The 15,029-nt window shown below is 45.2% G+C and overlaps 2 protein-coding genes across 2 annotated transcripts in view; both read right to left on the bottom strand.

Moving 5' to 3' along the window:
- Positions 1-642: 642 nt before the first annotated feature.
- On the bottom strand, positions 643-7,127 carry ERP29 (endoplasmic reticulum protein 29). The gene is made up of 3 exons (XM_074159880.1): positions 5,644-7,127; positions 3,684-3,822; positions 643-2,544 (listed from the first exon to the last, which is right to left on the bottom strand). The coding sequence occupies exons 1-3, from the start codon at positions 5,761-5,763 to the stop codon at positions 2,042-2,044; spliced, it is 762 nt and encodes a 253-aa protein (XP_074015981.1). The 5' UTR covers positions 5,764-7,127; the 3' UTR covers positions 643-2,041.
- Positions 7,128-8,235: 1,108 nt separating this feature from the next.
- The window catches only part of NAA25 (N-alpha-acetyltransferase 25, NatB auxiliary subunit), a 29,891-nt gene continuing 23,097 nt past the window's right edge, over positions 8,236-15,029 (bottom strand). The window contains exons 17-24 of the mRNA XM_074159879.1: positions 14,891-15,016; positions 14,336-14,579; positions 13,989-14,112; positions 13,580-13,645; positions 12,987-13,084; positions 12,653-12,763; positions 12,074-12,220; positions 8,236-9,986 (exon numbers count right to left, since the gene is read on the bottom strand). Coding sequence (XP_074015980.1) covers positions 9,864-9,986; positions 12,074-12,220; positions 12,653-12,763; positions 12,987-13,084; positions 13,580-13,645; positions 13,989-14,112; positions 14,336-14,579; positions 14,891-15,016 — 1,039 coding nt within the window. The 3' untranslated portion in view covers positions 8,236-9,863. The remainder of the gene's footprint in view (positions 9,987-12,073; positions 12,221-12,652; positions 12,764-12,986; positions 13,085-13,579; positions 13,646-13,988; positions 14,113-14,335; positions 14,580-14,890; positions 15,017-15,029) is intronic.

The following is a 15,029-nucleotide window of genomic DNA, read 5'->3' as shown; positions in this document are numbered from 1 at the left end:
AGAGGCTGAAGGAGAGCGGAGCTCCGGGGGAAGAGCGGGGCCGGCGACCCGCGCCTCCGCCGTCGTGCATCCCCACCGGGATGCAGAGCCCGACGCAGGCCTCGCGGGAGGGCTCACACACCTGGGGGTCCTGCATCCCCGGTCACCCATCTAGGGGCCGACCCGAGGCGACCCTGCTTAGCTTCCCCCTCGCAGTAAGTTGGCACGGGACTCCCCGCCGCACCGCCTCTCGGCTGCGTCACGGGCGGGCGGGGGAGCTGCTTGAAGGGGCGCGCGGGCGGCGGCAGCTCTGAGGGGGCGCGCGGGGCCCTCAGCGGCTCCCTGAGGCGGCGGCGGCTGCTGCTTCTCCTCCTCCTCCTCCTCCTTTCTCCTCAGGAACCCAGCGGGGAGCGTCCTCACACAGGCAAACCGAACCCCTAGCGAGGTTAGAGATGACGCCCCCCCATGCCCACCCTGCCTGGGGTTCTTCCTCCTCAGGGCGCCAGGCCCCAGGGACACCCTCCCACCGCTTGATGTAAACCCCTCATCTCCGGGGCATTCCTTTTGCTTCTAGGCGGCATGATCAGCCTTTGCCTTCCCCTCAAACCGCAAAACCAGCAGCAGTTTCTCTAGAAAGCAGTTTAAAAAGCAGCTATTAACTGGAACCATTTTTTTTTTATTATTATTATAGCATTAATACATTTTATCTTGCAGTAATGTCTGCTCCTTGTACCCACCCCAGGATTCAAAAGGCAGCAAAGCTCCCACAGAAATCAGTTTTGCTTAGCTTAAAGCGTAGCCTTAAGGTAAAACGCACAGGTGTTTCTCTTTCCAACTCTCTATAACCCTGATGAGGAGTACAGCGTCTTCCAGTGGCCATCTGAACTCCACACAGCGTGAACAGCAAATGCAGTATCAAGTTTTAAGAACTGACTTGATCCCTGGGCCAGGTATCTCCGTTAAAACCATATGGATGGGGCTTCTAAGGGCACAAATACTGCTTTCTGTTACAAGACCTCATTTTCAAATATTTAAAACTACCAAACGCTGATGAAGCTTTAGTTTGACAGTGCCAATCGCTTCTGAAGATGAAGCTGGAGAAGATATTTTGTTCATATTAACTATGGCTTGAGACTTTCAGATGTCCTTCTTGGTCTCACCCCCCTTTATTCTGAACCTGGGAAATGAAGCTCGGATGGGAAGGACAGGCAAAACGCACAGGCATTGCACGTGCTCTTCAGCTGTAAGAAAACTCACCCAAATTTACCTCGGGAAAAAAAAGAACATTTTTCCACAAACTGGCAAGTCTAAGTGTAATAGCACCTCAAGGAGACTCTGCCCTTGCTCAGAGCTCAAATCACTCGCTCTGTCAGGGTATCACAAAGGATTTCAGGAGAGCGTTTGCTGAGATGGCTGCTCTGGCCAGAAGATGAGGGGCAAGTTCTGATACGCGGAGGACCTGTCTTGACTACGCCTGCCAGCATCTGGCCGATACCCAAACCAAACAGAAACAGGAGCCACTGAAGGAGAAGGCAGAAAAAGGAAACTCCAGGTCTCTCAGTCAACAACAGGTAAGGAGAACAGAGAGGGAGCCCTATTGGGAAAACAAAAGGTAAGAGGAGGGGTAGATTAAAGAGCATAAAACCCAAGGACACTATGAACAAGGAAAGGTGGGGATATGAGGGGCACCCAATCTGTATCTTTTACAACATGTAAGATGGAAAGCCGGACTGAATTTTGTTATTTGTTTGCCAGGGAATAGCTGTAAAAACCACCAGGAATGTGCTTCAGGCCAATCTAGTGCTTTTTTTTTTTTTTTTGGTCTACTTTAACACTGTTATTGAATAGTATTACACAATACTGGCGTCTTGCTTTAAGATGATTTTTCCAACATTTAGAATACTGTGTTTTTAAGGAATGTCTTCCTCTCGATCTTCTAAACTGAGAATACCAGAAGGAAATCTGCTGCTCTCTTGAAGTCAGCGGGAAGTTTGCTTGCATAAGGAGAACTGGTTAGGACTCTTGACAGTGTTTCACAGCTTGTACAAAGTTCTCCAACATATTAGAGCTCATCTTTTTCATTATTCTTCTTCAGGAAAGAAGCAAGGATATTGAGGCTTTTCTGGAGCTCCTCCTTCTTTCCATCACTCATTTTGTTCTTCTCGATCAGTTTTGTGATTCGGACGACTTCATTAGCAGCAAACTCTTCTCCCTGCTCCAGTATCTTGCTCATAATTTTCAAGTATTGCTCAGCTGACTTCTTCTCGGTTTCTTTCGTTTTTTCTAAACTCTCTTGCCCCTTTTTCAGGAGGGACTGGCGTTCCGATTTCTCAGTGGTGCTCACAAACTTGCTGGCCAGCATGTCATACTCTTTCAGGCAGCCTGGCATCCCCAGGTAGATGCCGTTACTCTTCAGCCAGCGCTGAATAGCCCCGGCCTTGATATGGCCGCTGTAAGGTAAGGGATTGTCAAAGTCACCATCCTGGAACAAGTAAAAAATAGGAAACTTTTCCTTATCCAGCTTGTACTTTTCTCCCAGCTCAGTGTTCAGTTTATCACCATAATCTGTCAAAAGAAACGAAAGACAGAAAAGCACAGTACGTTAATTAAAAGCAGAAATTAATTTAGGATTCTCTCCCACACAAACTGACAAATATTTGTCTCCAGAGTTTCAACACATCCTAATAACCTCTTTGCCAGGAAATGCCACACACTGAAACAAAAACACCCCAGAAAATCATTTGTGCAAGGCAAGGTTTTCCAGAGAAAAACACAAGATTCTAGTGGTGCTTTGCTGTGATTGTGCTAGCGTAAGACATCGGCACGACCTCTACGTTCCTCCTTATGGGAAATTAATAGCCACTTTTTCCCTTGTTTTGCTCTATCCATTGATTTTATTTGATTTTACCGTTAAATAGATTTTTTTTTTTTCCTGATCTATGTGCAGAGAGTGTACACTTTTAAGTCTTAGTTCTGACAGCATGCCAAGCTACAAGATGTTTTCTCATCTTACATAAATTGCATTTATTCTTGAGGACAGAAAACATGAAGAGATTTCACCTCTGCCACTTAGCTAAATCCACGTGTGTTTCGAGATGTCAGCCCGGGTGAAACTTCCCAGTTTGACAATTCCTGTAAGCTTAAATTCTTAATTCTACCTACAAAGCAAGAGTGGGTGAGGTGACGGTGCCCTACTCCCCACTGCTTTTCTCTTCAAGCCAATGACAAGAACGTCAAGTTACACTATCCGTAGCACAACGACCGCTTTCTGTGCTTTACCAGCAATAAACGGAGGGTTTCCTACAATGAATTAATCGTATCAAATTTGCTGTGTTTGACCAGGCTTGTGGCTAAAGCGTGACTCTTGTAAGGCCTAGAAATGGATGAGAAGCTTTCTTTCAGCAAGGAAAGAAAATAAAAATGACAAAAAGTGCTATGAATGAGGGGGGTGGCATCCCGTTTAAGCAGCGTGGGCTGACTTGCTTCATTACCCAGCCGAAAGGAGATAAGCTGCACTCCTACGCTCCCGGCGGGAAGCAGAGCTCAGCGATCAGCCGGAGCAGGTGCTTCACTCCGGCAGGGCCGGGCCCGTCTCATTTCTCACTGTCAGAATTACCTCAGAGCCCACTTTCATCAGAAATTGCAGGGAGTTTTATTTCCTCCGCACCAATCCCTACTGTATTAATCTGTCCAGCGTTCCTCACCCGATATTCCCACTTCAGCCACCAGAAGATCGTCACTGGAGCCTGAGCTCTCTGCCAGCTTCTTAAACTCATCTTGTTTCTCACCGTAAGGATATTGTGTGTCGAATTTCACAAGGACAAACTTATGCTTTGGAATTACCTAAAAGAAGAAAAAGAGGAGGGGGGAAAAAAAAAAAAAGCCAAAACTTTAACGTTTCAGGTTTGAGCAATCTACACGTCACCTAAAGTTCCTTTAGCTTGTTCTTCTTTTCCTGTGCAGTGAGTAGATGCAGAGGGAGAATGGAAATTCTATAATTATGGCCCTTCAAAAATGAGTCACTGCAGTGTGGAGGAGAGACCGAGCTTTGGGTGTAGGTAGTCCTACACCAGATGATAAGAGATGGCTTGTGGTAGGTTTGGGGGATCTGATGCTGCCTTTAATGATACACGATTTGCTTATTGTAAATCTGATTAGCATCTTGGAAGGAAGTCAGCCAAACAATTCCCAGTGGGACATTAAGAGGATAGGGGCCAAATCTGATGTCGTTCTGAAGCGTCCCAGCACGAGAGCTGAGCTCTTAGCTAAGAGAGGAGGTGTGGGGAGGGAGCGGAGGTGCTGGAGGTGTTGTACTGGGTCAGTAAATGCGAGAATTCATGTTTTAATTGATTCCTCTTCGCTTGCGACGCCCTTTTCAAATGAGCTTGGAAACAGATCTGCCGCCACCCGGTTTGGGAATCCTTTCTGCCTCCAGAAGGCCTTGCAAAATGTTTTTTTTTTCCTAGCGAACGGGGTCAGATTGCAACACAGGTCCCCACCTACAACGTGCACCGCAAGCGCTGCTGGGGCACCCACTGCTGCAACTGGTAACGACAGCCTTTGGTCCTGGACCTGCCGGTCACTTTATTTACTGTCCTGGCGAGAGGGGAGCACGGCGGCTGGTACCGCTCTGTCATTTCTGCTGGTCCCTCTCGCAGCGTTCTGCCAGTTACCTCAGATTCTCCTCGTTGCAGAAGAGCGGGAAGCTCCTAAGGTTTGTGGAACGCTGTAGTGTCCAAACACCAAAAATGGTTTGTCACAGCAGAAAAATCAAGGGGGAGGCTGGCGTGTGGCAAGAAGTATTTGCTCACGTCCGAGCAGTTTTGTTGAGGGCAGATATTTTCCAAGCAGCTCGGCTGACTGTCGTCCCCTCAGCTCACCCTGCTACAGCACACGCTTTAATCCTGCCCTACGATGGTTCCTTTCTGCTGGGGTCTCGCCATCTGCCCCGAGCTGGGCCTGTGGCACCTGCCACAGCTCTGCTGGCTACCGAAATCATCATCCTGCCAGGATCTAGGAAGGTACCTTCATTTCAAAGCGATTTAGCAGAGAAAAAACCCTGTGGAGGACCTCGGTCTGGCAGAAGCCTGTTAAGCCTGTTGCTCCCTCTTTCACGAACACACAAGAAGCGAAACCGGCCCGAGCAGAGCACGCTCACGGTCCTGCCCTGGGTCACCGGCACGGGCAGAGCAGGAGCCAGCCGACGGCGGCTCTTCTGTTCCCCGACCGGGGCCGCGGAGAGCCGGGCCGAGCCCCGCCGGTGCCGCCGGTCGAGCCGGGCCGAGCCCCCCGCGCCCCCGGTCGCTGAGCAGCCCCGGCGGCCCGGCTCCACTTGGACCGCGCCGATTGGCTGTCGGCCGCGACTGCCGCTCTCCTATTGGCTGCGCCGCGGCGGGCCCGCCGCCTCAGCCATTCCGCCAAGCCCCCGACGCTCCCCCGCGCCGCCGCCGCTGGTGGGGGGGGGCGGCCCCGCGGCAGCCCCGCGCCCGCAGCCCGCTCCGCGCCCCCGGCCCCTCCACACTGCCTCCCCGGCCCTTCGGTGCCGCCCGTCCTGTTGCTATGGCCGCCTCCACGGCGCACATGGCCGCCGCGCTCCCGGAGAAGCCGCCCGCCCGCTTCCAAGCGCTCTGCCGGACCCAGCAGCACCCGCCAGGCGGGCCGTACCTTGTAGAAGGTGATGGCGTCGAGGGGCACGGAGCCCTTGGTGTGAAGCGCGCTGCCACCGGACAGCGCCAGGCCGAGCAGGCAGAGGAGCAGGGAGCCGGCGGCGGCCACCGCAGCCATGGCGGAGCGCGGAGGGAGCGGGGTTGCCGGGGCCACGTGACCGCGCGGAGCGCCGGCCGCCGCCGGGGGCTCGCCCCGCCCCGCCAGCCCCGGGGCCAACCGGGGAGAGGGGTGGGGGAGGACAGCGCTCCGGGGCCGGACCCAGGCCGCGGCCGTGGCGGTGTGACCGGTGCCACTTCCACGCCGGGCGTGGAACGGGCAGGGGAGGTGGCGGGCAGCCCCTTCCCTCGGCGGGCAGCGGTGCTGCTGTTGCTGCCGGAAAAATAACTACAAGCGGGCAGGTTCCAGCAGCAAACCCACAGGAGATGAAGGCAGGTTGCAGGATTTGGCCTTACAGGACAGGCTGCAGCGCTACGGACACGCAGAGATTAGCAGGGACAGCTGGAGAGGAGAGAGCAGCCGGTGGTGCATAATGCATTTATATGCAGCAGCAGGCCAGCACTACCCTAGCATCACCACAGCCCTCTCAAGCACTTTACGTTTTTTCTTGTGCTACTAGAAGGGATATCTAGTGCCCTTTCCCTATCACTGAAAGCCAGGATGAAGTACAAGCAAGCACTGCAGAAAGCCTCAGCAGCAGGGTGACAGATGATCACATCAAAAAACCAGACACATCCAAACTTCCCCCCCCCCCAGCAGTCATCATTCTGAACTGAGTCTGCAAGGGAAAACAAGAAGTATTCGCCCTCACCCCCCCCTCCCATTTCCATCCTCCCTCGTTGCAGGTTAACTTGATCTTCTGCTTGCCATGCCCCAGGATAATCTGTCTTCACCAAGCGGCTGACAAAGCTAGACAGTATAGGCAAGCACTTCAGTTGCTTCCAGACCATCTAGGCAGAAAAATGAAAGAGGCAGCAATACTGATTTGTAACGAAACTGACTTTTATATAAATTATAAACCCATCCAGTTTAAAGCAGATCATTTGCAGTTGTGTCACTTAAGTCCGTAGAAGGCTGAGGCATACATATCTTCTACAGTCATAAATTAACAATGAATAATCAAGGAAGAGAACGTTTAGATAAGGCTGCAGATACAACAAAAAAATCCCTTCTAACATTACTAGCGGTTAAAATAAAATCATGATTACCAATGACTGCAAAATATAAATGCAATTTTTGAACAGTTAAAAAGTACAAAAATGATGGGCAACACAAACAGGCATTGTACATTTTGTCCTGTATGTAGACAAAGCAGGGTAGGACTTCTGACCTTAATCTACATCAGACACTCATTTTAAGCAAAGAGGAGTTAAGGAAATCTGTAAAAGGATCCTGGCTCATGATCCCAGTAGTATAAAAGCAGTATTTTTTTCAGTCTGTAAACAGTAGTCTTGGTAGCTTCTTCTAGGTATGTTTTTCAATTCATCACCAAAAAAAAAAAAAAAATCATCCAAAACAAAAACAAATCCCAAGAATGGAAAAGGGCCAACAGCAGCAATGGGTTATAGCTTGAATTTCTTATCAGGTCACTGTGGGACATATTCTGGAGGGGAAACGCTCTTCTGTAAGAAATATATAATATATCTAACTTTACACAATTTATAGGGGGAGAGAAATTTTCCCTCCCCCTCACCCAAGCCCCCAGTCAGCACGTAGTCACTTTTGTACATTGTCATCTTCTACAGAGAAACTACAGCTTGTGAAGGGATGGCGCACGGTTTTATAAAACACTGAGTAATCAAAAAACTGTATTTGTTTGAGAAGCTTATGGTTCACCAGTGAGTGGAACTGGAAACAGGACAGCAGCTAACAGTGAGCAGCAGTCAGTACTCCCCTTGTGCTGGCATGGGGATGGTTTATGACCAGCCCGACACTGCGCCTGTGCCATGCCAAACGCTGTGACGGGAAGCAAGAGCGAGCCATGGTTCCATCTCTTCTCAGACTTTGCTTCAGATGACGTAAGGCTCACCCCCCCAAGCAGTTTCAATTCCGCTTTTAAGAGAGCTGATGCAGAAAACCTTTTTTTAAAGCAAGTTCTGCTTTCAGGCACATGGGAGGATTTTAAGAGCTTGGTTATTTTAACCTTACACTTCACTTAAATTTTCACCATTTGCTTATTGATGACTGCTTGAATTTAACCTGTTGTAGCAGCAGTGAAAGGAAACTCCAGCAAAAATCAGCCCCTCCGGATGAGGGTGCCGTGTCAATTCTGCATTCAATGCTGGTGCTTGCACAAAGCCCTCTCTAGTTCGCACTGCCACAGGGGAGACAGGGGACAGGAACATCAGCAACGGCAGTTTGCCTCCTGGAATGAAAAGGGGCAGTGCAGACTTCTGGCTCAGTGCTTCTCTATGAATTGCATCATGTCAGCAATGGGACTGTTTTCACTTACCCTACACATTTCAAAGCATCAACTTCAGTCATCAGCCTTGCTTTAATTTAAGGAGCACGCCCTTCTTTCCAAAAAGGTTCTATACAACATAAAAGAGTTCATTTTTTTTGTGTTTTTTTTTTTCTTTTTTTTTTTTTTTTCCCCCCAGGAAAAGAATTACTATAAAACAGACTTAACACATTTTGGTATTCCTCCAGCCCAGAGCACTTACCAGACATTGCAATTACACCATCAGGACATCCATTACAATTTAGACAACCTGCAGACATTCTTCTTTCCCTTTCAGGATGGGGCAAAGCAAAACTAAATCCAGCAAGAGCAGCAATATGATTTTTTTTTTTTTTTTTTACACGGGATTTATTTTAAAAAAATACTCTCATCAACATTCTAGCATTACTAACAAAACATACTCAGAAGAGATGACAAAGGTAGGATTGTCAGCTCTCTTAAAACTTTAAATATAGACTTCAGATACTAGCTGCTTTAAATCAAAAGATGAGGAATCTGTAAAGTCTGACCTGTCCCTTGTATTGCAGGTACACGTAACTCTTTTTGCCTACCAATTTCAGGCTGCATTACTCCTTTAAAATGAAAAACAAAAAAACCAAAAAAACCAAAAAAACCCACGAACACCAAAACAGCAGAAATGCAGATTCAGTGGGAGTAGATGATGCGATTGCACTTTCTAACAGAACGCCTAATGAGCTAGTACTTGAATAAACAAAGATCAACTGCAAAAAGCAAGCATACAGTTACAAAAAGTATTCTCAGCCTCATACCACAGCGGAAGCAAAAAGTCACCTCTGCCAACTTAAAACCAAAGCCAATAGGATTTAATTTCTATTAAAATATTTAAGTCTTAAAGTTTCAGTAATCTAAATACACTTCTTAAAAGTCATGACAATTGCTGTTTTACATTAAACTGACATGAAATCAGACCGCAGTGTCAGACTTCACTGCAGCTATTATATACAAGGTCTCTGGTTTTGTCTTTTTTTGCTGAAACACTGATTCCCATCTCTCTCTCTAAAGCTTAATGGCCAAGTTTGCTCCTCATCATGTTTGCAATTTTTCCGAATGTGAAAACCACCTGTGTATATGCTGACACCACCTCTTCCCTTGAGTAGCTCTCTCCTTAGAGAAACCTGCCTCGCCACCCTCCTGCCCTGCGCCGGAGGGCTGAGCTCTGCTGGAAGGCTGCACGCAGACGGGTGTTCCTCCAGTGCAGCCTCACCTCTCTCTGCTGGACCAACACACTGAATTAATTCAGTAGGACCAGGTGTCTTGTGGACAAAATAGGCAGCTCCAAAACAAGCTCATTTCATTGGTGGCGGCTGAATGCAGGCATCTACAATTTCTGCATTTCTAAGGCAAGGACCATACAAAAATTATAAACACTGTATGGTGATGAAAATACAACTTCTTTGAGATATATGCTTTACACTGGATTTCTATTGCTGCTTCTAAAGACCATCTCCAGTTGTTTCTAGAGATCAAAAGGGAAGAAAGTTCATTTTCTCCTGTTGCAATATGCTTATGAACATGTATAAAAAGTGGTCAAACCCCAATAAGGGTCCCTGCTTCTCATTTATGTACAATAATTTAAATCAGCTCAATACATCTGTAATACCTAAAAAAATTGATTTATGATTTTAAGTCCTTCATGCATTATGAGGAAGTTCTGGATTAAAGTGATGGTATATTGGATGTTGCTTCTGTCTGGGACTCTGGTGTCACTCCCCTGTGGAGTCTGTCAAGGATGCATTTCTCAAATCTTTAGTTTTTTAATGGTATCAAGTCTCTTTTTCAGCAGCTCTCCAATTTCCTGAACTGAATGATGGTAACTGCTCTGGACCTTCCCTTGTACAGTCTTTGTAAACTTTTTTTCTTCCTGCAAAATGCAAAAGAGAAATCATTCACCCCATGGCAACTGTTTAAATCCTCCCATTAAACTTCCCCCACCACCTCAAACACCGATAAGAAATTCATGAGGACCACAGTGTAAGTTTACAAAGGGAACGTCATCAGCACTGTATACGCTGCACCTGCTCAGCAGCGATAATTCCTACGGATAATGGTATTGCCCAGACAGGGCTGGTAAAACATTAGTATTTCTTCAAAACTTCTGGAAATATCCTTGTGCAAAATATTTGTGGCTGAAATTGATAGTCCATGTAGCCCTTTATTTTAGTCAGCATTTATTAAAATATAGAATTTCTTATACAGAAAAGTGAAGTCAAATAGCAAATGAACGCTGAACAGCTAAGAGACTCTTACACCAAATTTCAAAGCACAGAGAGCTGCAGTGACTGGGACAGGCTCTTATGTCACTAATTCAGCAACACCGGTACGTAGCTTTCCCAAAGGGATTAGATTTCCATTAACGTGCAGTTTTCTAAAATCCCCATGCTAAAAGGCTTTTAAGAGGACCACCACCGTGCCACACTGCTGGCACTGCTCCTGCAGGTAGAGTGAGGTTAGCGCAGACCTATCATGAACGATGCTGTATTTCTGTACGCAGAAAGAGTAAATCCTGGTACCCAAAGCAGCAGCCATAACCACTGTTCTGTCAAGAGGTGACTTGCTATCAGGATGCCTTTTCCAGGCGCTCGTACACGTTAACAGCAGAAAAGCCTGCGAGGCACAGCCCGAGTAAACCAATCCAATGTGGGAAAATCTCACGTCACTGGCAAGGTTGAGCTGACACATTGCCAGTAGCACTCCATTCATACTAGAATTTTCACTAATACCTGAACATGAGGACTTTTGAAAAAGCACCTTTTAGCTCTAAACGCATAGAGCTGCAAACGTAGCTCCAGGTCTGAGTGGAGCTACAGACTGCGTTTATCAGGGTTTACCACGACAATGTCAAACAACAAAGAGAATAGCAAACATTGTGAACAAACACAGGAAAAGCTGCAGACTCCCACAGATGCTTCTGCTCAAATCCATGTGACTAACAGTTGCGTTTTGCAGATCTGCCTCGTGTAGTAATTGGATTCCTTGAGGATTTGCTGACTCAGTGAGGAACCAGAAAAATTACAAATTCAACAGTTATCTGAAAATGTCTTATTCCTTTAAAGTGACGATTCTTTGATGATATTAGGACAATGTACTTTATTAGTTTTATTCAAACTTGCACTAAATACAGTCTAAGGGATTTCCTTGCTTTCTATCAGTTTTTGCAGGTTTTTTTTTTATACATATATTTGAGATACTTCTACATCGGCCTCATACAGCAACAAGGGAAATTTTAAGTAAGGTGCTATGAAATAAACAGGACAATCTAATTGGAAAAACACAAGCTGGCTAACTCAGCCCCTCTCCTCTTCACATGTCTAAACTGGGAATGAGGTTTGGCATGTGCAGTAGTGCCTATTACTCCTGCCTTTGGTTTTCCCTACATAGCTTGGGGGGGGGGTGTTGCCACTTGTTTTTCTTAAAAAAAATCAAGTAATTGTTTCCAGGGAAGTGACTAATCAGCAGTAGGTGAATCTCAAATGTTTCCCGGAATAAATGTTTTGTTGCATCCATTATGGCACGCTAAAATACAGATAATAAAGTCATATCACAGACAATAAACTGATGTTAAAAACTTAAGTTTTTTTTCACTAGCACACCACACAAAATGAAAGTATTTTCAAATTCCTGTGTTTAAATTTCATTTTTTGAGATTTTGTGTAGCAAACTAGAGCTGATCAGATGAGGCAAAGTCACTATAAAAAAAAAACAAACCAAACTTAACTTACCACTCTGAAACTAAGCAGTGTGGTCCCTAACCTCTGGTTAGGAGTCATTAAATCAATCATAACAGGTGCAGGGGATTTTTTGTTTCGGTTATTTTTTTTTTTCCCCTTTCAGTAAAACATTTTGGGAAAAGAAGCTTTCAACAAAGTTATCCCATAGGCACGTACATACAGGTTGTTATTGGTCACAGACAAATGTATAGAGCACACAAATAAAGATGCAAGTTCTTACCTGTAAAAGCAGAGTGTCCTTGAGGGACAGCTCTTCAAGTTTTAGTGCAGTCAGAATTATTTCAAGCCCTTTGATGTGATCTATTACATTGGAAGTTAATGTCTGTAGTTCAGTAACATAATCCAGAAAATGTGTAAATACAGGTGGCTATAAAAACAAATACATTTACAAACACATATTAATGCCTATTCAAAAGATTATTTTGACAACTCAGTTCATAACATCTATCATTTTATTCTATCCCTCCCAATCTAAACTGTAGTTTACCTACCCAGATAAATGCTACCAGTTAACTAGTTTACTGTAGTGCAACCAAGGCAGAAAGTCCTTGACACTCTAAACCGTTTCCTATTAAATAGCTGTCATGTGATGTCAGAGATGTAGCATGTCACCATTTGATTTTAAACAGAAAAGGAGTGTTAAAAATTAGTATTGAGTAATCTCTAACCTATGTAAGCCTCTACAAGGCAAGGTTTATGAAAAACAGGTTTTTTAGCATCATCTATCCTGATTTTTCCTTCTGTATAACTATGCTTTTGGATTGGGGGTGGGGAGAGAAAAGAAAGGAATGCTGTTTACCATAGCTACACTGCTTTCCTTTTTTTTCTTCTTCTTTTTTTGCAGGTTGGATTTAAAAGGTCGGAGGACGCTGTCACAGTAACTTGATACCCACAGGGCAATGGAGATCGTCTGGAAAAAAGGTACAAGTATGGTACAAGTTGCATTTACAGGAGGCTTCTAAACTCATTTTAGTGTTCCTACTGATAAGACTCAGGAGTAGTTACAATATGCAACAAAACCTCTGCTTTCATGAGTGACTGAGATCAAAGAACTTTCACTGTGTGTTAGTCCCAACATTTCTACCCTGAAGTGCTCCAAAATTTCTAGATTCCAAAGGAAAAAAAAAAAATACCTCAACAAAGAAGACTAGGTTTTCTAACAGGTCTGGATGTGTTTTCAAGGTGCCATCTCTGACTTCAATCAAATCGCCTTTACATTTATTAAACAAGTCTGAAGAGAAAAAAAGAAAAACCTTATTCAGAACATGTAGATCAACTTAAACACGTATTTTCTGTACAGTAAGTATCTCGGTGCAGTGTGCAGAGCTGTCAAAAGACTGACCACTAAGCAGTTAATGATAAACTTGGCCAAAGCCTCTCGAGTAGGTCCAGCTCTGAAGTTTCCTCTGAATTGTATTTCCTTACAAACAGTACCTTCACTCCATTTATTAGCATACCTGGACCAAGTACCAGAGAGACAACAGTCGCTAAGACTAGGATGAAAGGCAGCGAAATGATAGAACAAAATGACATTCTGTGGCATGCAACAGCTTCATGATCAAACAAGGCAAGGGGAATCTCAGCTTTGCTCTCAAGTATCTTTCAAAGGGGTCTGCAGATGCATTAACACACTGCCCCACAATCGCAGCACACTCAGCAGCACAACCTCAGAGCAGCAGGAAGCACCACCTTAGCTACCCATGTTTATTCTTGAGTTACCATTTACCTGTTAGTCGTTCTACTAAAGACTTGAAACTATTGCCTATCCTCTCTTGGATTTCTGCTGAATCTTCTGAAAAGAAAAAAAAAAGTAGTTATAAACTACAAGATTGTGTATTTTCTGCTTCCAGAAAACCAAGAGGCATTTAAATGTAATTTAGTGTTAGCAGTCAAAAGCAAATGCAACTGCTTTTAAAGAGGATGCAGTGTTACATCAACATATACTGTACAAAAATGAAGGCTCTCATAAAACATTAAGGTATCGTCTCCCAGATAACTTAGTGTCTTTCAGAAAATTAATTTCGGTCCACATCATCCAACGCCTAGTAGTCTTCAAACTAAATGGAGACACATCTCGCTCCCTCCCGCCACCCATCATGACAATCTGGTTAAACCCCTGCCCTTCAAACACTTACCTAAGCCATTGGTATCTAGTTCATAAATATCACTAACAAGATAAAACAAGCTAGTCTGGCACTGACAGCTGCCATTACTGAAGAAGCCAGCCATTCGGGTAGGAGGAGGGCCAAGGACAGGATACTAGGCAAGAAGCAAAGAAAAAGATAAAGGTGTTGCAGCTTTTCCTTATCCAGAACACAGTGTTTGTCTCTGGCACATCTCTCAGTCAGATTCATACACTACAAACTCAGGGTCAGTTAAGTGCATTCTGCAGCCTGCCGGACGTTACAAGATGCATTCAAGTTTCTCTGCTTGCATTCATGTTCACTTAATATTTGGGGAAAGCTTTTTCCTTAATGGGTACCTGAATTTTTTGTTCTAGAAACTTCTTCCCTGAATCCACTGCCGCTTCCAGCTGCTGAAGCAGGGATCGAATTGTATCGATCTTGGATGAGACGCCGTTCTCTGCAGTCTTTTCAGAGTTCTTTGGTTGAATAGTGTGACTAAGAGTTGGGAGTCCGCTTACTAGCCTTAAAGTTAAAGACCGTATTCGTAACCACATGGTTTCTTCCTCCAGTGAGAGTTTCCTATGTTCTTCAGAAATGTCCCTAGAGAGAGGTACCAAATGTTTTCAGGCAAATGCTTCAATTTTGCAAAGCAGCAAGCTTTACTCAGGTACAAAAGCCTTCCCAAAGTTATTGAATACTGTATGAAGAGGCAGGAGTGGTCAGAAACTCAGAAAACTCTATTAATACGTAAAAAGGCAGCACTGCTAGAAGCAATGAATGGCGCTTGTTAAGTTTGCAGTTAGCCAGCCTACAGAACATTTAAATACAGCAGTTTCACTGAAAGGATTTTCTTTGCCACGTGTGCTGTAAGGAAAAGGCACGACTCCGCAGTTGTGGATATTGCTACCCACCTGTCTTTTGGATCCCAGTTAAACAAAACTGTCAGGTCTCTGTTGTCACGCAAATCTTTCCATGGAATGTCATCCTCCTCTGGACTCAGACTCATGGACTTTATACTTTCTTCTAAACTGGTTGATCTGTACATAAGAA

Source organism: Numenius arquata, chromosome 16, assembly GCF_964106895.1.
Source record: "Numenius arquata chromosome 16, bNumArq3.hap1.1, whole genome shotgun sequence".
NCBI lineage: Eukaryota > Metazoa > Chordata > Aves > Charadriiformes > Scolopacidae > Numenius > Numenius arquata.
Note: the sequence above shows the minus strand (reverse complement) of the source record. Positions and strands in the feature narration are given on the sequence as shown.

What these genes read in the sequence shown, in the direction of transcription:
- ERP29 (XM_074159880.1), bottom strand. Translation starts at nt 5,763, where the DNA reads ATGGCTGCGGTGGCCGCCGCCGGCTCCCTGCTCCTCTGCCTGCTCGGC. An exon ending in ACGCCATCACCTTCTACAAG is followed by an intron (nt 3,823 to 5,643) that starts GTACGGCCCGCC and finishes TTCTTCTTTTAG; the next exon opens with GTAATTCCAAAGCATAAGTT. An exon ending in GGCTGAAGTGGGAATATCGG is followed by an intron (nt 2,545 to 3,683) that starts GTGAGGAACGCT and finishes TTCTTTTGACAG; the next exon opens with ATTATGGTGATAAACTGAAC.